Here is a 24,271-nt window from a genome sequence, read left to right on the forward strand (position 1 = left end):
ACTGTAACCCAAACTGCTAGGAATTCGTCTTCAAAGACAGTACACCAGTAGCGTAATGCATGTAGTATATACGTACGCATCTGTGTATGCTTTTATTTAATTAATACTTCACTGAAGTTACCTATTGCTGCTATTCATGTAAATACGTATGAAGGGCAGTACACTTGTGCTATACAGTTGTTAGGTAACACATACGTATGGTTTTTACTGTAAAATGCCACCCAAATTCTCGCCCATACACCCACCATCCCTGTGGGGGGAATGGTCAGCAGTCTTCTTCGAGAAGTTTCACTGTACTCAGGGTCTTAGGTATCTTCATCTGCCTCCTTGCAGCTCAATAATACACAGCAATGAGTTTATGTTTATGTTTTTGAAGATGGCTTGAAATAAATGACTTTTGTCCATTGTAGAGATTGGACCTTTGTACAAGTTGCAGTATGGATGTGGAAGGACTGACAGACTGTGTAGATGAGCCATCTTCTAGGGGTAAAACTGATTTCAAAATATTACAGTTGAATCCTGAATGTTCATTCATGGCAAAGACAGAACTTACAAGAACTGTACATGACAGAAAGACTGACTTAAGATCTTGTCTATACAAAATGGCAATACAGCATTAGTAAAACAATTAAAAAATATCATAGCAAAATCATTACATTCATCATGTACACTGCATATGCACTGCAAGGGGTTGAAAAATATGATTATCGAGTGAATTTAGACTGCAAGTCTTAAGCGTATAATGTCTGCATACAAAGTATACAGATAATGAAGGTCACACAGGGTTTATATCAAACTCAGCTTCATCAACTTGACTTGGTTCATCCTGGTCTGTCACATAAGCAATAATATAAATTGACACATAGCACTGTCCAGTGTGATTGATTTATAAAAGTTGTATTTCAATATTCCATTTTCCTTAACATGTTTCAGTCAGGCTGACCATCTTCAGAAGGGCACAATCAACATTTAGGAAACCACCATTACAATCACACAATCTTCTTCCTTTAATGAGAAGATATTTTAAGACACAAACCATTGGTTCTAGTTTCAACAAAAAGTTTTTACAACCTTATTTTAAATAGTACTTGACTGTGTAATTAATTTAGTTATAATAACTTATAAATGTTCCAACCACTTCATGTACTTAATGTAGTTACAAGGTATAACTTTTATATATTGGTTTGCTAAATATTGACAGTGTCCTTCTCAAGATGGTCAACCCAACCAAATCACATTAAGAAAAATGAAATACTGAAATACAACTTTTATAAAGCAATCACACTGGACAGTGCTACAAGTTATTTTATACTCAGCTTCATCAGTTACTCAGGACTGCTCATTACAAAACCTAAATTAAAAACTTAAAATTTAATGTAGCCTAAAATTTTGTAATGTTTTATTCCCAAATAGATGTAAGATTATACCTCCATGATACAGCTGCCAGAACCTCATTTGTGAACTGAAATTGAGGTTGGAATGAAGGGAGAAGAGGCATCAATTCCTTCAGCCCATTTTAGGAGGCAAACTCTACTGGATGCAGTTGGTGACATTATGTGGGCTAAGAATAGCAGCTGCACAATAAATTAGGTAAGAAAAAAATAAAAGCTATTCCTGTAACAGGCCATGAAGGCCCATAGGGTTGTGGGATGTCGAGGTTCCCATATTTCCAATAGACACACAGCTCACAGATGGCAGTAAGGTTGTCAGCCTTATGCACTGGCCTCCCTTTGTCCCCAAAGAAGATTCCTGGTACTCATTTCTGTTAGAGGCTGAGTCAACCCCAGGGCCATATTGCAGCTGGAAAGATTAGGTCAATTGAAAAAATCCAATAACATCATTGGGAATCAAAACCGCGACCTTCCAGCTTGTAACACAGATAAATTAGTACACCTTCAGTTATAACATTAATGGCTTATTTTGGGCATCTACTGTTTCTTCTTCTACAACAGGGAATCTCAGATGTTTTAAGATTACAGTCTTCTGAGACATGAAACTTTATAGTCTTATACAGAGGTACAAACATTCTGGAGCAACCCAAAATCTTAATACCCACTGGCATGAGAACTTCAGATCCCATATATGGGAAAAATTTTGTTGCCTGACGTTTGCACTGGTGCACGCACAGCAGTGACTACAGCAATCAAAGCCAATAATTCTGACCCATCATTTTAGGCTATCAGAACAGTACTTGACACTTGATATTTATGTAAATTGTTAAAAGGATAACTTTACTTGGAAAAGGTAAACAACTCACATTCATGGAATAGCTTTTGAGTGTTTCATGTGATCAAGGTGAAAGCTATACAAGAGATTACATGAAACATCCTAACTCTTACACCACACAACAAAACAAAATCTGCTTAAAGTTTCTAAGCATGACTAAGCTTTGGATAAGGCTTCACAAATTCTGAATACCTGTCTCAGTTCTTAATCCATAGTCATGTGCAAACACCAGTGAGAGCTCTATCAATGTCCTGAACTGACATAAATAAAATTTGTGAAGGCATGTTAAAAATGACACATGGGCTGCATATTTTTCATTGTCTCATCATCTGATTAAAAAATGCTTCAAAAGCTGGCTCCAGTTCCATCATGCTGTATAAGTACACGACTTAACTGCGCAGGGTCCATTGGATGGCGCCAAGCTCTTTCAGACTTGTACAGTTTAATGCTTATAATATTTCTCATGTAGACACACTGACTGAGCTGTATTTGTTCGTGAACATCATCGTTTGTTCGTAGCATTCTTGAATAAGAACTGGGTAAGACAGGGATATCTGAAGCTACTTTATGGTATGTCTCTGTCTAATTTATTACTACTGATTTAATTTTCTCCATGAATATTTTACAATATACTCTGACTCAAGAAGAGACTTTTCTGATTCCTTGATGACACAAGTAATAATCCAGAATCAGTAATTAATGAACAAGGATAATAATTCTCCCACCCCTGTCCATGATATTATCTTGAATGCTGTGCCAAGTACATCTTGATAAAATTAAAAGCTAGGGAAGCTAGTGTTAGTCATACACTAGCGTTCCTAGTGCTGAAAATGCATGTCATTAGTACAGCTGCCTTGCATTTGTGTTTGTAGTGTCAGGCATATTTCAGTCCTTCTTCTTTGGCTTCTTAGGGTTCCGGCTACGAGATTTAGCCTTGCACAATGGACAAATCGGGGCATTTCGGTGAATCTGCTGATGACAACTAAGGCATGACTTCATAGGTGGGGGCTGTTGCCTGTAAATAATTATACAGAACACACGCTTAAAAATTTTAAAGTACATAGTTCTTACATACATATATATACTTGCTAACAAATGTATCTCATAGCAAATAGTGTTTCAAATTTCTTTTACATATTAGTTTGGAGACACCTTGCACGTTTGCCAACATATTAAGTACAAAATTATAAATAATTTTAAAAATTTCAATAAGACAAATATGTACAGGAAAATATTATTTCTCTACCGATGCATTTTTGTTAATTTCTGCTCTTACAGATAAAACGAAAATTACATCTTTGTGAAGTACACAGAATGAAACCTGTATTTAACATTTCTTTAGGGACCAATGGATTTGAATCAAAGTGAAAAAAATTTTAAATGGACTTTTCATCACTTGAACATTAGATTAGGGGGAAAACCTTAAACCGAGGACCATTAAATAGGGGTTCACTTTTCAGTAATTATATCCTGTTCATTTATGGTTTATGTAACAACAGTTTCAATAGCTCAGATTACAGTGTTAAATGATAGGATGATCAGTGAATTATGAACTGGAAAGATGTAGAAGGAAAAGATCATTGCCCAGTTTTTGGTTTCATCCTGGCATTTGCCTGAAGAGACTGAGAAAGGCCACGAAAAATCTGTCAGGATAGTCTACAGAAAAATAAGCCATGACCTTCCACATATGAAGCAGGGCATTAGGCACTCCATGACGACTTTCAGTCAATAATTGTATCTATTAAATAAAAGTTTAATAACCCATATGAACTAAATGTTGTGGTGAGGAAGAGCTATTACATATTTTCCAAGCTTTTATCTTAAGTTGTTAGCCATGACTAAGGAAACTGTTGCTTAGGATATTTTCTCCATGTCAGATTTTAACAAGGAATTTAACTATAAATCTGACAAGTGTCAACTCACCACATTACCTGGTTAGAAAATTTATAAATATGTTATTTTTATACCCCCTTCCCCCAATAATAAAGAGGGCACTTCCAGCAAAATATGAAATGTTGATCTGTTTAACGCTTCTCCATCTCACCTAAAAGTAGGTGCAGGACCTGGTGCAGGTTGCATTGGACGCTGCTCAGCCTTATTTGAGCTTTGAACCAACTGCATTGGTGGCTGAGTAGGGGCAAGAAATGCTGAAGCAGCCCCCTGATGTGCTAAAGCCAAAGTGGACAGTGTTGGTTCCTCACGCATTTCAGGGCGCCAATCAGTTTTGAAATGCTTTTCAAAGTAACTAGAGGAACATAAATCACAGAATGACTTACATATCATTAATATCCGAATGATGATATACACATGCAAGTTCAATGTCAGTGAAAATGTCCTCCCCTCCTTCACATTATAGTAGACATCAAGCCTCGTATGAATTCACACAGTCATTTCAGCTATCCCAAGGTCTGCCTTTGTCTTAGCATCTTTTCAGTTTACTGTACACTACACTGCTTCAGTATTATTTCATCAGTCATTGTTTTGTTTGTGTTTACCTATTTTGTTTGCAAGGATTGTACTTCTAGTTCTTTCCTAGCGTAATTTTTAAATTCCAGTCATCGAACATATACTTCCAATGAATGTAAATCTGTGTAGTTTCTCACAAACTGTCATTAACATTTGCATTTTAATAATTACAAGTAATTCCAGAGGTACACTCATATGTACTACAACATTTTGCTGTCCTGTTGAACTCCTTTTACTTTCTTATACAAGTAACGTATTTGTGAAAGTGCTGTGATTTTGAAAAAAAAAAAAATCTTTAGATTTTAACAAATTTATGCATTTTCAGCCTCCAAGAACATGAAAAGTGGTTCTTCAAATGTCATCTCTCTGCTTGTAGGTAAGTGTGCGTGTGTGTCTTGCTAGCACCTAAGTAGTTTGACAGATTTTATTTTTAATAGAAAGATAAATCAGAATTAGTATTATAAATGTATAATTAACTTAGCCATTTTATATTTGGTTTTCAACACAAGATGACTGCCACTGTAGTCTAGTGATCAAAGTTCATGGCTACAGATCCAGAGGTCCCAGGTTCGATTCCCAGTGCTACCAGATTTTCTGAGTAGTGGTTCTGGAACGGGGTCCACTCAGCCTTGTGAGGATAATTGAAGAGCTATTTCAAGGAAACAGCGGCTCTGGTACAGAAACCCGAAATTAATGGCCGTGGGGATTCGTCGTGCTGACCACATAACACCCTCTATCCACTAAAGTTGGCACTAATTTCGCCGACAAGCGGCAGTCGCTCGGTCAATATAGTTCACTTGCGGACTACAGACCACGGAGTGTGTTTTGTTTTTGTTTTTCTTTCCAATACAAGACAAAAATTTGCAGTCATTCTATTAAGAGATTCATCAGCAACATTTACACCATTTGCACAACAGAATCGGTATGTAGACAGCTAACTGAACATATAACATAACTTGATTTACAGTTCATATATATGATATTATATATATATACACCTGATGATGACCTATATACAGGTCGAAACATGTAGCATAAAATCTATGCATACTTACTTACTCATGGAGCTGAGCCCTTCTGGAGGAGCCGCCAATTCTGCAGATACTCAAGAATTTCCCAGCATTTTATGGAACCTGAAGGTTCATTGCCGTGTTCACAAGAGCCCTCCACTGGTCCCTATCCTGAGCCAGATATATCCAATCCATACCATACCACCCCAACCTATCTCTCTAAGATCCATTCTAATATTGTCACCCACCTACGCCTTGGTCTTCCCTGTGGTCTCTTTCCTTGTGGATTTCCCACCAATATCCTATACGCATTCCTCGTCTCCCCCATTTGTGCTACATGACCTGCCCACCTCATCCTCCTTGACTTGATCATTCTAATTATACTTGGAGAAGAGTACAAGTTATGAAGCTCCTCATTATGCAGTTTTCTCCATCCTCCTGTCACTTCATCCCTCTTCGGTCCAGATATTCTCAAGACCCTGTTCTCAAACACCCTCAGTCTATGTTCCTCCCTTAATGTCAGAGACCAACTTTCACACCCATACAGAACCACAGGCAAAATTATAGTTTTGTAATTCTAATTTTTATGTTTTTCTACGACAGACAAGAAGACAAAAGGTTTTGGTCTGAATGGTAGCAAGCATTACCTGAGTTCAATCGCCTCTTAATTTCCTCCTGAATCAGGTTTCGATCTGTTATCGTTGTTCCCAAATATCTGAACTGTGCCACATTTTCAAAACATCTGTTTCCTATCTTTATGTTATGATTTTTCCCTGCATTTTGGTGACGAGACAGNCTTCCTAATTGCATATTCTAAGGCAAAGTAGAAAAGGAGTGGCGAAAAAGCATTTCCTTGTTTTAAACCATTCTGGATAGGAAATTTATCAGACAAATGTTTACCTACACAGACTTTACTATACATTTCGTTTAAACACATTTTAATCAACCTAACTAGTTTCATGGGTATCCCAAACTCTATTAGAATATTGTACAATACTTCCCTCCTAACTGAATTATAGGCTTTCTTGAAGTCTATGAATAGCTGATGTACTGTCTCATCGTACTCCAATTTTTTCTCCAATAGCTGACGAACGCAAAAGATCTGATCTGTAGTTGATCTGTTATGTCAAAGCCCACACTGATGGTCCCCAATAATTTCATCTATATATGGACTTAACCTTGAAAGAAGAATATTGGACAAAATTTTATATGAAGTTGATAGCAGTGATATCCCCCGATCATTACTACAGTCAGTTGTATCACCCTTGTTGTGAGCTGGTACAATAACAGACTCCTTCCACTAGTCAGGCAATTTTTCCTTATGCCAAATAGAAGTAATTAGATTGTGGATCTTAGAACGTAATATTTTGCCTCCTGCTTGAATAAGTTCTGCCGGAATTTGATCACTACCTGGCGATTTATACCATTTCAATTTTGCAATAGCACGTTCAACCTCCTAAGGGCTAGGATCAGGTATTAACAGCTCAGCTGTATGAATTTCTGTTTGCCTAATAGCACTGACCCTATGTACATTCAATAACTGAGAGAAGTAGTTCCTCCACCTATTCAAAATGTTGTGGGAATCTGCAAGCAGATCACCATTTTCGTCCTTCACTAAGTTACTGCTAGGCTGGTAACCCTTCTCAAAGTCATTTATTCCTCTATACAGGTCTCTAATGTTCTTGTTCTTACTGTTCACTGCAAGCTCATCAATTTTGTCTTTCAGATATTCCTTCTTTTTGTTCCTGAAATGCCTGCTGGTTTTGTATCTTATATTGTTCAGATTATCCCTATTTAACTCGCTTGGATCCTGTAACCATTGCAATTTGGCCTGCTTTCTTTGATCTAATAATTTTGAGCATCCTTCATCGAACCATGGCTTATGCTTCTTCGGTTCATAATAATCTAGACTCTGTTTGGCTGACATTTTTATATTCTCTCTAATAGCTTCCCAAGTTTTATTAACATCCACCTCAGTGTCCAAGTTTTCCAAAGCCGCAAACCTATTTGAGATTTCAACACAATACTGCTCTTTACCGTCTACCTCATTTAATTTCTTGAGATTGAACCTCTCCATATGAACACTCTGTGTTGTTTGTTTGCTCACTGCCAGTCTTCCTCTACCCTTTGCCACCACCAGGTAGTGGTCAGTATCACAATCTGCTGCCCTGAATGATCGGACATCAAGTATGCTTGAGTGCCGTCTCCTATCTATCAAAATATGGTCTATTTGATTGTGTATCTTCCCACCAGGAGACGTCCAAGTAAATTTATGGATGTTATGATGTGGGAACATTGTACTTTTGATAGTAAGATGTTTTGATGTGGCAAAGTTTACTACTCTAACTCCATTATCATTACTAATTTCATGAAAACTCTCATTCCCAATTGTTGGTTTGAAAATGTCTTCCCTCCCTACTTTGGCATTGAAATCTCCTAACAAAGTTTTCATAGGGTACTTCAGGAATTTGTCAAATACATGTTCCAGTTCTTCATAGAATCTAACCTTTATGTCATCAATTTTATCTTCTGTTGGGGCATGAACATTCATAACAATCATATCACACCAGCGACCTTTTAGTATTATATATGATATCCTATCACTAACGAATTCTACCCTCTTAACTGCTGATACGATTCTCTTATGTACAAAAAACCTGTACCTAATTCATGATTTTCATTCTCCTTTCCATAGAAAAATGTATATTCGCCTGCTGGTGGGATGCCACCTCCATCCCATCTGACCTCCTGTAATCCCGCTAAATCTAACTTATATTTTAAGATTTCTTCTGGCACTGCCCTGAGCGAACCTGCCCTATACAAACTTTGTACATTCCAAGTGCCAAATCTCATATCCATCTTCACTAGCTTAGGTCTTTTATCCAGGGAATCAGTCCAGGTCCGAGGCTTTGTGTTCACTTTCGTAACATAATGATTTTTTATGGTGAGGAGTTGTTAGCCCCACGTCCAACCCCCAAGCTGGAGGGCCACCCCTTGTCGGCTGTCCATGAATGCTTATTCAATATATTCACAGCTTCCCTCCAAAACTGGAGGGCGTCTCCTCCATCCGCAACCTGAGGACACGCCATGCCGTGGTGACAGACCCACCTAACATGGAAAATCTATGCTTATACAAATAAATAGATTTTCCTCTTTGTCTGAAGATCTCTTTCATTTATTGTTGTGTCAATGGTCATATTCTCAGATTTCTATACGCACGACAGGATGAAATCCTGTTATGAACAAGACTACCGTGTGGCAAATTATACAAGATCTGACAAACATTTTCACCATTTCTGTATAACAAGCATTCACTTACTGGGTATGAATTCAGTACAAGTACAGTCTACACTTAAGAATCTTGTTTCTTACTCTGGTGTAATCAAATCTCCTTCTTCCTCGTGAAGTTCGGGAAGCCTTTCCAGGCCCAAGTACTCACGCCTCATACGATCAATGTCCAATTTGAGTGGCCTGTACTCTTCATGTATACGTTTGGCTGTATCGAGTGCTCTGTTACGAGATTCTTCTGCCTGCTTTATGACGTTCTCCATCTGTAAAGAACAGTACAATCATCAAATTGTGCTCCAACATATACAGAGTCTGTTGGAACAATTTCCTGTTTTAGAAGTAGGCAGCTATAAGAAACTTTCAGTAGCGTTGAATGGATGGATCACTTTTCACGTTCACTTCCGTCTTTAATGGAACTCTGTTTACACTATCTCAATAATTAAAATTAACATTAAAATCACAATCATCTGCTACATGTGGACATAAAAATGATAACAGCATGCCAATATTCACAGGGCTAAACAAACACAAAAATCATGGACGCCACAAGGGGTGGGTGGCATTGGAAAGGATAAAGAGTTATGTTCCCAAAGAAATGTGTATTAATGTGAACGATGAAAATGTAATGGCACTGGAATGTTTTAAAGTGAAAAGTGAAGCAGTGCACCAGTTTCAACAAGTGAACAGCTGCCAAGTAAGGCCAAAATATTTAGCAGTTGATTGTGATTTTAGTGCTATTTTATATTAAGGAGACTGTGAACAGAGCTGCATTAAAGATGGAAGTAAATATATCAACACAACAGGATGCTGAAATGCAATTGAATGGATGGATGATGGATGAGTGATGAATTGGAGAGGATCTGAAAGGAAGAAGTTGTGACCTAAACGACATACTATCTCAGTGGAAAGCTGGCCAAGTGAGCATCTAGGGTGGGAGCAACATTAATGTCATTCTTAGGTAGGCTGCACACCGTCGTATGTCAAGACATGTAACAGTTAAGACACAATGCCTGCGACATGACGCAAAGATAGGAGGTCAGTTGAAACGAATGAAATTATGAAAACCGCTGCACACCGGTCTGAATCATGATGGTGATGTCAGCTTCATGCTGATGAATCATGCATGAAGCAAGACTACATCTTCTGTCTCATGTCTTGATGCCTGTCTTGACGCAGTTAGTGTGCGGCCGCCCTTATGATGACTCAAATTGCAATTGGCCTAGTATTCACAGGAAATAACAATTTGGCATTGACATTAAATATTTTGACTTCATGAATCACACCTTGAATTATAGAATTTGTGCTGTGAAATGGAACTGATCATTGAAAGACCAGACTATTTTATGTATGGTCACAATAGAATCAGTGGCCAAAACATAATCACAAACAGATACTTTGCACATGAAGCTAAGTCATTAAGATTTCACCAATTAATTATGCATAACACACAACTACTCACAGCATTTATATCTGCATGGATTTGCCTCAGTTCTTCAACATGGGCCATCTTCTCTTGCATTAACAAATCCATCTCCTGTTTATATTCGGATAAACACTTGTCTTCTTGTTCTGTAGCTTCAACTTCATGAATTATTCTAAGTTTCATCTTCTCCAATTGAAGGGTCTTGGCCCTGTCAGAAGAACACAGACAAATATTCATTATAATGTCTATGGGTTGCTGTAGTTCTGAAATACCTGCCACTGGAAAATGCACCAATGTTCTTGTGGTTTTCTTCTACATGGCCATTATCTGCAATACAATACAATACAACTCAATACAACTACAATAAGAACTCATGGCTTTAGTTTCAGGGATGACAATGTATTAGGATGGCAGTTTGTCAACTACAGCCCTTACCTAGTAATATGAAATGTAAAGCTCGACAACTGCAAGAGTAGAATTGAAAATAATGTGGGAAGAAGTGGTGATAGTCCATTTCAGCTACTGCTGCACGTTGGACTGGATGCATTCAATTGACAATATTTGGTCCACTACAATATTCAACTATGGAGACAAATACAGTGCGTACAATCAAGTGCGCGCCGCGGCTGCAATTTGCCNTATACAATATCTTATTTTAAAAATACAATCATGGCAGTCATATAAATGCTTTAAGTGGAAATAAAAATAACAGCATTCAATTTACGATCTTTAAATTTGTAATGGTAATAGATCTCTGGGTCATGTTACTTTTAATACAGCCATTTTCCAGAAAAACTTAAAACATGTTACAAACATTAAAAATTTTCAGCTTCTTGATAACAGTTGAAACACTGTAAAAGAATACTGTATTTTTTTTCTGTGGTTTTAGTCCGCAAGTGAACTATATTGACCGAGCAGCCGCTTGTCACTGAAGTTAGTGCCAGCTTTAGTGGATAGAGGGCGTGTCGCGTGGTCAGCACAACTAAACCCCCAAGTCCGTTATTTTGTTTTTACAGACGGGAAAACATTTTGTATACTGACAATGTATGAATGAATATGATAATAGGACATGTGGTATTTACTTGTATATTTATTTTTGGTTTATTTAGAGATCCTTAAATTGTAATTTTGTTTAATTATAATTAAACTTTATAAAACTATGGCTAACACAGCATTAAAATACTGCTTTGATATACAGATATCAATAAAAAAGTAGAGGAAAAAGATATAGACAGATGAAATTAAATTTCTTAGGAATGTGGTGAATTGCATATAACAGGATCAAATCAGAAACACCATAATTAGAAACAAAGCTAATATACCCATTTTTTTTATTTGTTTCATTGTGGTCCGTCACACTAACAATTACAAATACAAATCACTCCGTCCAATGTGACATATAAGTTTTACTACTAAGTTTTTAAACAATATCTAGAAAATTTTTTTTAAAAAACTTTACAGTACCAGGAAGCTGCTGTGATTGTGAAACATTCAATTCTATGCGTACTGTGCATTATAGGACATGTGTATGTAATTAAATCAAAACACGTATTGTGATAGTAGTTTCCAGCTTGTAATGATGTTCCCTCCAAAGATGGTCCATAAGGACCGAAACATGTAAGGGTTGATAGGTTTTCATGTAGTAAAACTTATATGTCACATTGGACGGAGTGATTTGTATTTGTAATAAATCCAACTCGAATAACAGAACTCAGAATAACAGACTTCACTTCATTTATCATGCTGAAAGAATGGAACCTGAATGCATTTCAAAACAGTTAATGTACTATACACCTAGAGGAACAAGATCCCCTGGATGCTGGAAGTTACGCTGAAAGTATAAGTTTATCTTTGGGAGCAACAGAGTGCACTGAAAGGTCCATATGTTGATGTTGATGAGGATTAATAATGTTGTCAGTAGCTCAAATTATATAGCACTATAGCATTACATGGAATGATTGTTAGTGAATAATAAATCATGATACTATCCCAGCATGAAGGACTGGGGAAAACTACGAAATGTTAGTATAGCCAGTCGTCAGGTAGAACATTCAACTGGACCTCCCAAATATAAAGCAGGCTGCCACCAATTATATCACGTCAAATACAAGCTGTGCTAAATTCCAACGAAATAAAATTTAAGTCACGTCTCTGTTCACATACTGCTATGATTATAATATGCACTAATATTGGAGACTGTCATAAATAATTCAACCACTGCCTGAACGAAGGACACTTCACAAAACTACACTTCCAGTAACCTACCTCAATCAGAAATGACAATGAACTACCCTTAAATGGGTGCATGCGACTTCAAAATTAAAAAGTTTCGTAAAACATCCCCCTCCCTCAAAATGTAATCGTTACTGGGATTCTTTGTTAATTCCTCACCTAATTTCCTTCAGTGCTTCCAGTTTTGCAAATATAGTTCTTTCATCAGTGGTCATGTTTACGGCATCACCATACAGCGCTCCTCCTGCAGTACTTTCCGCATTTGACACAGAACAATCGTAAACAAACCTCCGTCTCTGTTTTCCTTTGCCACCGTGTTCACCTTCGATGCCTTCGATCGCGTCCGATATACTTCTACATTCCGACCACAAGAAGCGCTAGTTGCTCCGTAGACTACGTTACATTTCCGCTAGATGGTAGTTATGTAGTTAATAACTCATGGACCGCGCGAGGGAAATAAACCACACGTTAATTGGAGAGGAATTTACGGTCGTCAGAAGAGAGTAGTATCAGTACAGAAATAATTGTCATGTACCACGTAAGAATGTGAACTCAGATAACTAGAATTTCATCAAATCCATCAACAGATTTAGGTAAAGCTGTTAGGATCCACGTTAAGGAGAGAGCAGTAGCGTCCATTAAGGACATGCCACGAACAGTTTCGAGGCTCACCCAAAATATCTATGACTGTTAAGGGCGTTCATGGTAAAAACAATCTCAGTGCTAATGTAGGGAATTCATATCATTTGGCACCATCCCACAGAAAGCGACCTAGAAATGTGAGAACGTATATATTGCTGCCGAAAGAAGCTATCCGCCTTTCCAAATGCACAGTCTCTGGGCTGGTGTGCGTACTTACTTTACTCTGTCGAAGACATAATGCAATCTACTGAAATCCACCAATCCAGCAGACCCTTCATCGTGCAGCAAGTAGCATGTCGCTATACCGACTGAGCTGAATCCAGTTTAAAATGTACAACTATTGCATTATCTTTGATCAAAGTTCAAAATTAATTATGTTTTTGTTCTCGTAGTTTAATGGCACTCAACATACGAGAGCTGTATGATGTTGAGTATAAATTATTTTGTAAGTTGAATCATTTTGGTGTTTCTACAAAATTATTAGTAGCTGCATAAGAAATTCCCGAGAGATCGATCACCATCGATGACTCGATGACGATCGATCCATCGATCATAAATCCAAAATGGCAGTTCGTTCAGTGCCGAATGGTGATGACAATCAAGTTTTCATCAATGATAGTGGCGAAACAAGTGAGGTAACGAGTGCTTGTTGTCATAAATTTAAAATACAACACAGATCAGCACAAAAAATTCTTGAACTGCTACGAGAAGAGAGAAACACGCCCAATCGTACCGTAAGTACAGACTCATGTTACTTCCACAGTTCGAAATAAAAAAAAATAAAATAAAATAAATAAATAAAATGGAACGGGGTTCTTGTGTTCATGAATATCCGCTGGAATACCTGGCTAACCTGACTTACGTCTCTTCATGGTTTGTCACAGTACCACCAGGCAAATGTAGATTGGACTTAGTATCCCTAATCAGGTGACAAGCACCAAGACTTTTGAATACATTGTTTACTAATCATCAGCCATTTGATACTCTGTAGTTTCTGCTACGAAGTGTGTTGTGAAATCATGAAAGGAAATGTGGTGCAGGAACAGTTTTGAATGTTATTAATAGTCGGACATAACTTTCAGCAACAGAAGAGATACTGTCCACCGTCAAGATTGAGCCCGATGACAGCGAGCTGGAGCTACGGATAGCCCTCAAGAAAGCACGGAGGCTGTTACAGAATCAAAGAACAGTGTAGAATAGGTACATCACACCGGCAGATTTTCTTTTTAATCCTCACAAATGTCTGGCTGTAGTAGGGATCATTTCTCTTGTTCACTCAAGGCCATCTTCACCTCTCTGCTTTTTCTCCCTGAGACAAGAGAGGAGCAGCCCTATGGATAGGTGGTGGGAAGTAATGAAATTGTCCCTAGCTACAGAATCCTGTGCCATGTTTAGTTCATACATAGTGTCTCCAAATGTTCCAGTTATAAAATGTTGCACAGAACTTTGTAGTAAAGTTCATTATGATGTTTCCTCCATGGTTACTGTACAAAACCACTGTACCCTAGAGAAACTATATTGTAATTTAACGTGAGGGCTATTAAATTGTTTCTCTCACAGTTTGTTATGGTGGGCCTCAAACCAGTAAATCATATGTTCACATTTAAATAATATTATCATCCTTTCTTACTGTGCTACAAACTGAAAGGTCATGGGTTCGATTCCCAGTTATGTAATTGGATTTTTAGATTGACTGAATCCTTCCAGTCACCCTATGACCCTGGGGTCAACTCAGCCTCTAACAGAAATGAGTACCAGGAATATTCTTGGCGTGTAAAGCTGACAGCCTCACCAACATCCGTGAGCTTATTGTCGAGAAAGTATGGGAGTCTCGATGTCTCGCACCCCTATGGGCCTCCATGGCCTGTTAGAGGGAGAGCTCTACTTTTTTTATACTGTCATTGTTTCTTGTATTGTGGTTATAAAGTAAAGCTATCCTTGTATGAGACCGTGAAGGCCCATAGTGTTGTGAGACGTTGAAGGTCCGACATTATCTAGACAGTCGGCTCAAAGATGGCAGTAAGGTTGTCAGCCGTTTGCGCCGGCCGTGCTTTACTCCCCAGGAAAATTATTTAATTAATTCCTGGTACTCATTTCTGTTAGAGGCTTAGTCGACACCAAGGCCATAGTGTGGCTGGAAGGATTAGGTCAATTGAAAAAAATCCAGTGACCTCATCGCGACTTGAACCCGCGACCTTCTGGTTTGTAGCATAGCCCCTCAACCAAGTATTGTGGTTATTGAGACCTATTATGGCCTCCTGTCAAATAGGCACCAGGGGCTGTTTCCCCGGGTGTGGGAGTGGCATGGAGCTGGCCACTCACCTCTATCTAGAGCATAACTAATTAAGCATAGGGACAGCTTTGCATTTATGGATACTACAAAACAGGATGCTGTATAACTACATAATTTGACTCTTTGCGATTTGTGATGTTTGTAGGTGGCAGAGTAAGTACTGGGAAGAAACTCAGAAGGAAACACAGAAGGTGGTTCCATTGTGCTGAATGCTACCACAGCATTCTGCTGTACATTGGGTGACATCCACACTTATGGTCTGGCTGGCAACACAGATGAGGACTCTCAGGAACTACTTGTGAGTGCAGTATAACCATCCGCAGATAAATGTACACTTGGCAAGGCACTTTGATTTAGCATGTGTCAAGACAAGATACAGTCCATTGCTCATGTACAGTTACTTACTGCAGCTGCAACAGTATTAGAATATATTTTAATTAGAGTTGAATTCCCTCCTAATGGATATATAAATTACTGAACTGGAAACATCCAACAGAAATTAGAAAGGAAAGCACTCGTTATACAATAAGAATGTGATAGTTGAGCTGGTAGAACCTTTTTCCTCTTCTTCTTGAAAAGTGGTACCTTCTGGAACAAAATGCTGTATAATGTGATAATGTCCATAAGCATCTTGGAGGAATGTCAATGGACTTACAGGATGTTACTTCCCATAAGATAGTGCCTTTCTTTTTTCTCCCTGTGCCATGTGCAGGATACAAGGGTAGAAAAGACGTTACTAGGAATTATATGTGAAATTGAAATAGGGATGAATAAAGAGCTCAGAACCAATAGTTCTTGTAATTTTATTCATTGCAAAGTGAATTGAATGTTAATCGTCACAGTATTCTCACTGCAAACTCAGAATTAGTTTGGCAGGTGTACATTGCTTGGCAGAATGAGAGTATGCTTCTAATAGATCTGTAACTTTAAAGGATACTAAAGCATATTAAAAAGATATTTTGGCAAAGAAGTTTCAAGATGATCAGTATAGCCAGAAGAATTCTGTCTTCTGGGGTATCATCTGAATTTCCGGGGGAACATGTCACCTGAATCTTCAGGGTCAAGGAATAAACGAAACAAGAAGCCAGCATGAAGCAGGTAGGAAGCTTGGCTTTGTTACCTGCCAGTGCTGGTTTCTTACTTGATTTATTCTTCAACACTGAAGATGGAGGTGACATGTATCTGCAAAATGTCTCGTGACTTTCGACAGACTACACGGCATTATATCCTAAATGACAGAACTCTTCAAAAACCACTGCTGTCAGAAGCTCAAATCCTACACAGTGTAGTTAGTACTTTACAGTGCAGTAATTTTAAATACAGTGGTTCGTGGGTAAGCAGTTGAGATTTCAGTCTATCTCAAGGTAATTTTGAATTGGTAATTTTTGGACTGCACATTTGCGTTCTGCTAATCTCGTACAAAATTTACATTACAGGACTCTGAGAGGGAAATGATTGAAGAGAAGAAACGTCAGGAAGAAGAAGGCAAATGTGGAGCTTGGAATGAAGTTTTGATTGGTGAGTCATTATCAGATTCTTTATGTACAACATAGGCCTATTCAAATTAAGAGATATTGACACTTTAGTATTGATTTTAATTGTGCGTTTATATTTTAAGTATTTCATAAATGGTGTACCATATTTAATCATATACTGCAGTTTTGTTAGGGGTTTTAGTAGAAACACATTAATCATTAATGTTTAATATTAGTAGTGGTAGGATAGTTGGTTGAGGCACTATGCTACAAGTTAGAAGGTCCACGGTTCAAGTCCCAACGAGGCCATTAATTTTTTTCAATTGACCTAATCCTTCGAGCTGCACTATGGCCCTGGGGTCGAATCAGTCTCTTAACAGAAATGAGTACCAGGGATTTTCGGGNTTTTTTTTTTAAACTGTATAGTGTCTTGTTATGTAATGAATGTCACTCATGAAGAATGTCGTCTTCTGGGATGTGGCACTGTATAGATATTGTGTAAACAGATGTATTGGAGGAATGTATCGCCTCTATCTTCAGGGTATAAAAATCCACAAGGGAGAAACTAGCGTGAGCAGGTGGCTGCAGACTAAGTCACCTAAGTTTTCCTGTAGCTGTCAAGTCTTCACTGCAGCAGGCTTTAGGGAAAGGAATTGTCATGGGCACAACGATCAGCCACTTGCTTTGATTATGGAGTAGAGTAGGAGATTTTGAAGGGTAAAGAATATCTGAGCTTTGAACACTTTGTAATCTCCTCTATAACTGGATTGCAAGTCTTGTCTTGTCTCTCGGGACTGACCCACTTGAGTATTAGGGAGGTGTACGTGATGGTCAAGACAGGACAAAGTAAGCAAGGAAGACTAATTAAAGAATTTAATATATGACATTGCTTTAACTTTTTCAGAAATGATGAAAAGTCTGGGCATTGCAAGCACTACAGTGGTCCGACCTCAGACTTCAAAGAAAAGGAGGGTTACAAACCAAATGTTAAACTCGACTACATAGATGATTGCAAAGGAGGCTTTCAGGTCAGCACCGATAATAGCATATCTGTTTTTAAAATAGGTCACACTATGGATGGATGAAGGAATGAATGTAGGGTAGCCTGTCAAATGGTAGTACATTCTTTAGAGCAGAAAAAGTTTCCACATTAATTTCCATTTTAAGAAAAACTTCCAAGGAGGAAGCAGATTTTCATTGAAACAGACAAGATTATGTGACTAACGTGTTTATCATCCACATGTGCCATCCTCACGATAATGTGTGAACCAAATGATGAATTTATGTGAAAGTCTGTATTGTCATCATGCCGCTCACATGTTCTTTTAGTTGTTTACCATCAGCCATATTAACATGGTGACTGAGGTGGGAGCAACACTAGAGCCACTTAAATTAGGTCTTTAAGAAAAAGGTGCTGGGGTAAGCTGTTATACCCATTCAGAAGGTTCTGAGTTCGATCCTCACTCGCATCTGTGTACAGATTTTTCTGCTCACAGATGATGCCGTCATATCTACCAGAGTTCGAGCTTCAGGAATACAAAGGATACCCCTTCCCCTCCTCCCAGTGGGTTAGATCCCATGTTAAATTGTGAGGTCCCTCTGCTGAGTAGCACTATCATGGGTGGTGAGATTATTGTCTTCCACATCAGATGCTTTCAGTAGAAAATGTAGATATATACGTGTTGTTTTGACTTCCTTTTCTCCCATTCTGTATGTGACCGTTTGTAACCAGCCAACATATTGTGACATTTGAGTGTGTAAATACTTTGTACTTGATATAGTTTGTTGTGCAGGCATAGAATGTGGCAGAATGGTTCATTTTGCAGATAGGTTGCATGAATTAGGAAGGAACATGCCTCGAAATTATTACTGTCCCATTATAATTTTATTACAATATTTTGTGTTAATCATTTCAATCCCTATGACTTTAATGTGCTGTAGCATGCCTGTTTCTGGTTGTTGGCTGTATGAGTAAGTTGTGTTAGAAAAAGGAATGTTACATATTTTTATTATTTCACAAAATAACAGATTGAACTATATATGGATCATACCCTTTTTTCTGGCTGAAACTTCAGGATGAAAAAATTTTATGTGTTACTTGGAAACATGACCACATTCTGTAAGATCCTAAAATACGGTGACTTTAATCTTGTCTCTATTTCTAATTTCAGATACCTGTCTCATGAATTTCATGGAAAGGTACCTGGCAAAAATAAAGTGGAGAAATGAATGAAGAGAACTGAACAGGAAGGAGTGAGTATCAGTCCAGATCTGGTCATGAGCTCTTATTTCAAATACAAGGCGGAAGGTCATGGGTTCAAGTCCCGATGAAGTCACTGGATTTTTTTCAATTGACCTAATCCTTCCAGTTGCACTATGTCCCTGGGGTCAACTCATCCTCTAATAGAAATGAGTACCAGGTATATTCTTGGAATATTCTTGGGGGTAAAGGGTGGCTGGCACATAGGGCTGACAACCTTGTCGCCATCTGTGATTCGATTGCCCAGAAAATGTGGGAACCTCAACATCTCACAAACCTATTGGCCTCCACGGCCTATTACAGGGATACCTTTACTTTACTTTAGTATATTGTAGCACTCTGCTGCACTTCATTTAGTACCAAATTGTTTCACAGTCTCACGTACAGCATGTCCTTCTGTAAAACTTCCTAAAAGTTATTCACTGCATGTTTTGATGTATAAGGTCATTATCAGGTGTTTTAAAATTATAAATGAGAAAACTGCTGTGCTTCCATATTGTGGTTGTTGGTCTTCACTATGCGGTCCCTTCTGTGAGCATGTATATACAAAGTGGCGGGTTGTTATGCTGCATGTCCCTCTTGCACTGCATAACACAGCAGGCAGATCAACAAGCCACTTCGTATATACATACGCATACAAGGGACTGCATAGTGATGACCAGCAACTACAATATGGAAGCACAGCAGTTTCCTCAATTATAATTTTAAAACACCTGATAATGACCTTCTAGGTCGAAACATGTACTGAATAACTTCTAGAAAGTTCTATGGAAGGACCTGCTGCACGTGAGACTGTGAAACCATCTGATGCTATTTCTAAATGGTGCTCCATAAGGAAGCAAATTTTAGTTATCGTTACATGTCCACGAATCCACATAGCAGATATCCATCCACACTTCTTGTGCGTTTATTTTCTGCTGACTACAAACATACGCAGTAGCTTCAGCCCTGGGACAGAAGCGAATACTGCAACTTTGTGGCAAGTCAGATGGAGCCTCCTCATAAAACACACAGCATATTTGTACCAATTGTCATTAGGCTAGTAGACATAGACACAGACCATGGGTTGGAAATTGGGAGGAATTGATGACTTCAAGCAGCAGTATATATGGACAAATACCGTCTTAAGTGCAACAATTTTATTGTAGTTTTTACTTCTTTTTCCTCTTCCACACTACATGTTTCGGCCCTAAATGGCCATCATCAGGTGTGTATCACTCACGCAACTGTTACACTGCTTGTTAAAAATTTAAAAACACCAGTCTTTCCAATGGTATAAAATCTTTGTCAATCTACACGCGTCAATTTGATCTTTAAATTAGCACTTTTTAAACCCCAATTCAAGTTAAAATGTCTATAAGATCTTTGTTCTCTTTCTTTTTCAAATTTTTCAATTAAAGTTTTTCAGGGTACATGCCCTATATCTACGGTGCTGCAGCGGCCACTTCTTGTTTTTATCGCCGTTCATGTGTTGTTCAGTGTAGGCGCTCTCTGTGTGTGTCGCTGCTTATCTTTAATACGTGTNTAGATGAAACCAGTGAACTCAATTCAAAATTTGTCTAATCTTGACATTGCAAACAACAGTAATTTGTAGCTTTAACTTAAAGGCTGAGTAGAGGTGAAGCCATATAGTAATGTCGATAATGTCATATGGTGATTATACTCCTGCAAAGTAAATATTTGTTTTTCTCTGAGCCTGTCACTTGTCTTGTTATAATTTGTAGACTACACTGTACAGTGTGATTTTAATGATGGATTGATTAATAAGACTTTCCTCCTTGGTACTGTGAAGCTTTACTAAAAATTTATGTTTTTGCTGCAGAATATGAAATTCAATTTTCAAAAAGAAAACCACCATGTGAGGTTTTTGTGAGATCTTCAAGTTTAACATGAGCATTACTACATTTTCTTTCTTTCTTTCTTTCTTTTTCAGGGCAACCATCTCAAAAGCAAAACTGCAAATTCTTCATGAAATACACTGGCACCAACTCTGAACTTTCGCGTGGACTTATGTTTTTATTGTTTCTTACTGTCTGGAATATAATCTCTATTTTTAAATAAGACACAGCTTGCAGCTGCCGACAGTTCCTATGTGTATTGGAAGGAAGGCCACAGAGTTCATTTCACATTCAAATGAGTACAGTGGTTCTCCTGCTTCCTTAGGTAACCTGTTGGCACCTGTAAGCTGGAAAGTACAATTTGTAGTGATTAATTAGTTGCTTGCTTATAGGACTTGAGCCAGATGAATAGCCTCTAAGCTAAATCAGACATGAAGTAATTATATTTGGCATTTCCTGATTGCAATAGCAATATTGTATCCTTCCAAGGGAAGAAGGAAACCCTTGTTTAGGTGTAGGCCAGTATGAAAAGCTGTAAAATTGTACAAGCAACAGAATCAGAAGATGTACGGTCTACTGCAAATCATTGTAAAGCACCACTGATATAGCACTGACACATTTGTAATGGGTTATAAATATAAGTTGGTTCATCCTGGTCCGTCGCACTAGTAATTGTATGTAAGGGTTTTAACCACTGTCCAGTGTGATTGATGAAAGTTTTTTAATTTTTCATCCTTTACATGTTTCGGTCAAAACGACCATCTTCAGAAGGATATTATGAACACGTATGGAAACTGCTGTTACATGTCATACATATATATGTCATATCTTTTAACTAATATTAAGATGTACATTGATTTGTTAAAACATCTAAAAATGATTACAATTAGTCTGTTTACAAAATAATGTTCAGTATGTGTCTATATGTCTATATGCTGTCGTGAATGCAACAGTTTATTCGGTTGTAGCTCTTTGTCTTTTCTTCCTCTACACTTCACGTTTTGGCCACAACCGGCCATCATCAGGTGTATTTTTTACTACGTAGCTGTCACACTGCACACAATCTAAAATCTAAAACACCAGCCTGTCAGTTTTGTTTAAAATCTCGCCAACATACACTCATCAATTTGATTTTAGAATTCTAATTTAAAATGTAAAATTTTATAACTTTTAAAATTCAAAATTTAAAGTTTTAAATCACAGGGATATTTCTTATTTTCAGCACCGTTCATGTATTATGTTTAAGGCTCCCTGTGTATGTGTCACTGCCCATCTTTAATCACCAGACAGTAGCGTTTAAGAAATAAGAAATAGCCTCTGCAGCACATGTGGACACAGAGCGGGTATCCGTGTAATTTAAAACTTTAAATTTTGTATTTTAAAAGTTATAAAATTTTACATTTTAAATTAGAATTCTAAAATCAAATTGACCAGTGTATGTTGGCGAGATTTTAAACAAAATTGACAGGCTGGTGTTTTAGATTTTAGATTGTGTGCAGTGTGACAGCTACATAGTGAAAAATACACCTGATGATGGCCGGTTGCTGCCGAAACATGTAGTATAGAGGAAGAAAAGACAAAGAAATACAATCAAATAAATTGTTGCATTGACAACGGAATTTGTATTATTACATACAGAAGTGTATAGTGCAACAGGATGCTTAAATAAAATATAGTTCAGTATTTGTTTTAAACTAGAACCAATTTGGCTTCTTGTCCTTACACTTTTGTAGAATTCTAAATGTTTTAGCAAATAAATTACATCTCAATATTGTTAAATGAAGTAACATATATATCTATGTCATGTAACAGTAGTTTCCATAAGTGTTGATAATATCCTTCTGAAGATGGTCGTTTTGACCGAAACATGTAAAGGATGAAAAATTAAAAGCAACTTTTATCAATCACACTGGACGGTGGTTACAGATCTTATATGTGGTTATAAAAGTCCTGTTTTTAATCCACATGCAGATAATCAAGAGTCTTCTGTAGGTACACGAAAACTCGAAAGACACGTAGGCTCAGCTGATAATATCAAGTCATGAAATTGTGTAAGACTGATCTTAAGGCATCTTCTTGGAGGTGTTGGTGATGATTTGAACCCAAAATTAATATATAAGTCAATGCTGAACATTATCTGAAGTCTGAATTGTAATCAATAGTAGAGTGAATTTACCGACTACACAACACGTTTTTTATTATTGCTACATGTTTCGACCTTAAGAGGTCATCTTCAGGTGTATGAACACGGCTGTATAATTACACACGGTCACATTCACTTTTCACTCATTTCACCCTGTGTCTTATCCAGACTTACGTGTTGTGTAGTCGGTAAATTCACTCTACTATTGATTAAACACACAACAGGATGCAAGAAACGATCCTGATGTGTTACTAATCTTCACATAAGATGGTACACAGACAGACTACAGGTGTTCCCAAACTTACATTTTCTTGATATCAGTAATGCATAACTGTAAGCTGACAACCTCAGTCACATATATTCCAGCCACGTAATTATTTAAAACAGTTTCAATATGTTTTAGTCTTTGTTAATAGAAATTAACTTGAAATCACATTATTACAAAATTTGTTACGGTTGTGTATTTCTTCATGAAATAAGGGTTATAATTTAAAACATGTACACCTACTCCATTAGGTGCAAAAAGAATATGTTTTCCAGTTAGTGTGGTTACTTCCAAGGTTGGAATTATGTGTGGAGTTGATTTTAGTTTGTAACATTCTCACTCAGAGCAGTCTGTGTATAGTAATTGATGGTTGTTAATATCCGTACTTTTTTTTTTCTTGGCACTACAGCCCCAGTGAGCCTAGGCCTACCTCCATGAACTTCTCCATTCACTTCGGTTTTTCTAGATCTTACATATTTGGTAGGACCCCTTGGGCAGGTGATCAGCTCATCACAAGGCACTGTCCGTCCTTCCCATAGGTAATTAATTTTTCAGTAAGTGGTATTCAAACAAAAGGTATGAGACAACTGAAGATTTTGTTTCTTTATTGGTCAGTATCCTGTTGAGAAAGATACAATAAAATAGTTTTACTTGGTGTAGTATTTAATGTCTAACATCTTTAGGAAAAATGATATAAAAATGCTTAAATT

The 24,271-nt window shown here is 37.5% G+C and overlaps 1 protein-coding gene and 1 long non-coding RNA gene across 3 annotated transcripts; one reads left to right on the forward strand and one right to left on the reverse strand.

Moving 5' to 3' along the window:
• Window positions 1-1,934: 1,934 nt before the first annotated feature.
• On the reverse strand, window positions 1,935-13,565 carry LOC111870675 (zinc finger C4H2 domain-containing protein). Its single transcript, XM_023863142.2, has 6 exons — window positions 13,510-13,565; window positions 12,805-12,999; window positions 10,450-10,621; window positions 9,075-9,253; window positions 4,271-4,471; window positions 1,935-3,241 (listed from the first exon to the last, which is right to left on the reverse strand). Exons 1-6 carry the CDS (start codon window positions 13,563-13,565, stop codon window positions 3,112-3,114), a joined length of 933 nt encoding a protein of 310 aa, XP_023718910.1. The 3' UTR covers window positions 1,935-3,111.
• Window positions 13,566-13,851: 286 nt separating this feature from the next.
• Window positions 13,852-22,186, forward strand: LOC111870677. 2 transcript variants are annotated; one of them, XR_002843896.2, is made up of 7 exons: window positions 13,852-14,021; window positions 14,370-14,487; window positions 15,726-15,878; window positions 17,017-17,098; window positions 17,960-18,083; window positions 19,227-19,308; window positions 21,249-22,186. It is a non-coding gene; the product is annotated as an uncharacterized LOC111870677 (long non-coding RNA). The 2 variants fall into 2 exon arrangements; XR_002843897.2 differs by having other exon boundaries at window positions 14,376-14,487.
• The last annotated feature ends 2,085 nt before the right edge of the window (window positions 22,187-24,271 follow it).

The sequence above is a fragment of the Cryptotermes secundus genome, unplaced genomic scaffold (genome assembly GCF_002891405.2).
Source record: "Cryptotermes secundus unplaced genomic scaffold, Csec_1.0 scaffold3092, whole genome shotgun sequence".
Lineage (NCBI taxonomy): Eukaryota > Metazoa > Arthropoda > Insecta > Blattodea > Kalotermitidae > Cryptotermes > Cryptotermes secundus.

What these genes read in the sequence shown, in the direction of transcription:
- LOC111870675 (XM_023863142.2), bottom strand. Translation starts at nt 13,565, where the DNA reads ATGAAGGGTCTGCTGGATTGGTGGATTTCAGTAGATTGCATTATGTCT. An exon ending in GAAGCACTGAAGGAAATTAG is followed by an intron (nt 10,622 to 12,804) that starts GTGAGGAATTAA and finishes TTCTTCTGACAG; the next exon opens with GGCCAAGACCCTTCAATTGG. An exon ending in GGAGATTTGATTACACCAGA is followed by an intron (nt 4,472 to 9,074) that starts GTAAGAAACAAG and finishes ATGTTCCTCTAG; the next exon opens with TTACTTTGAAAAGCATTTCA.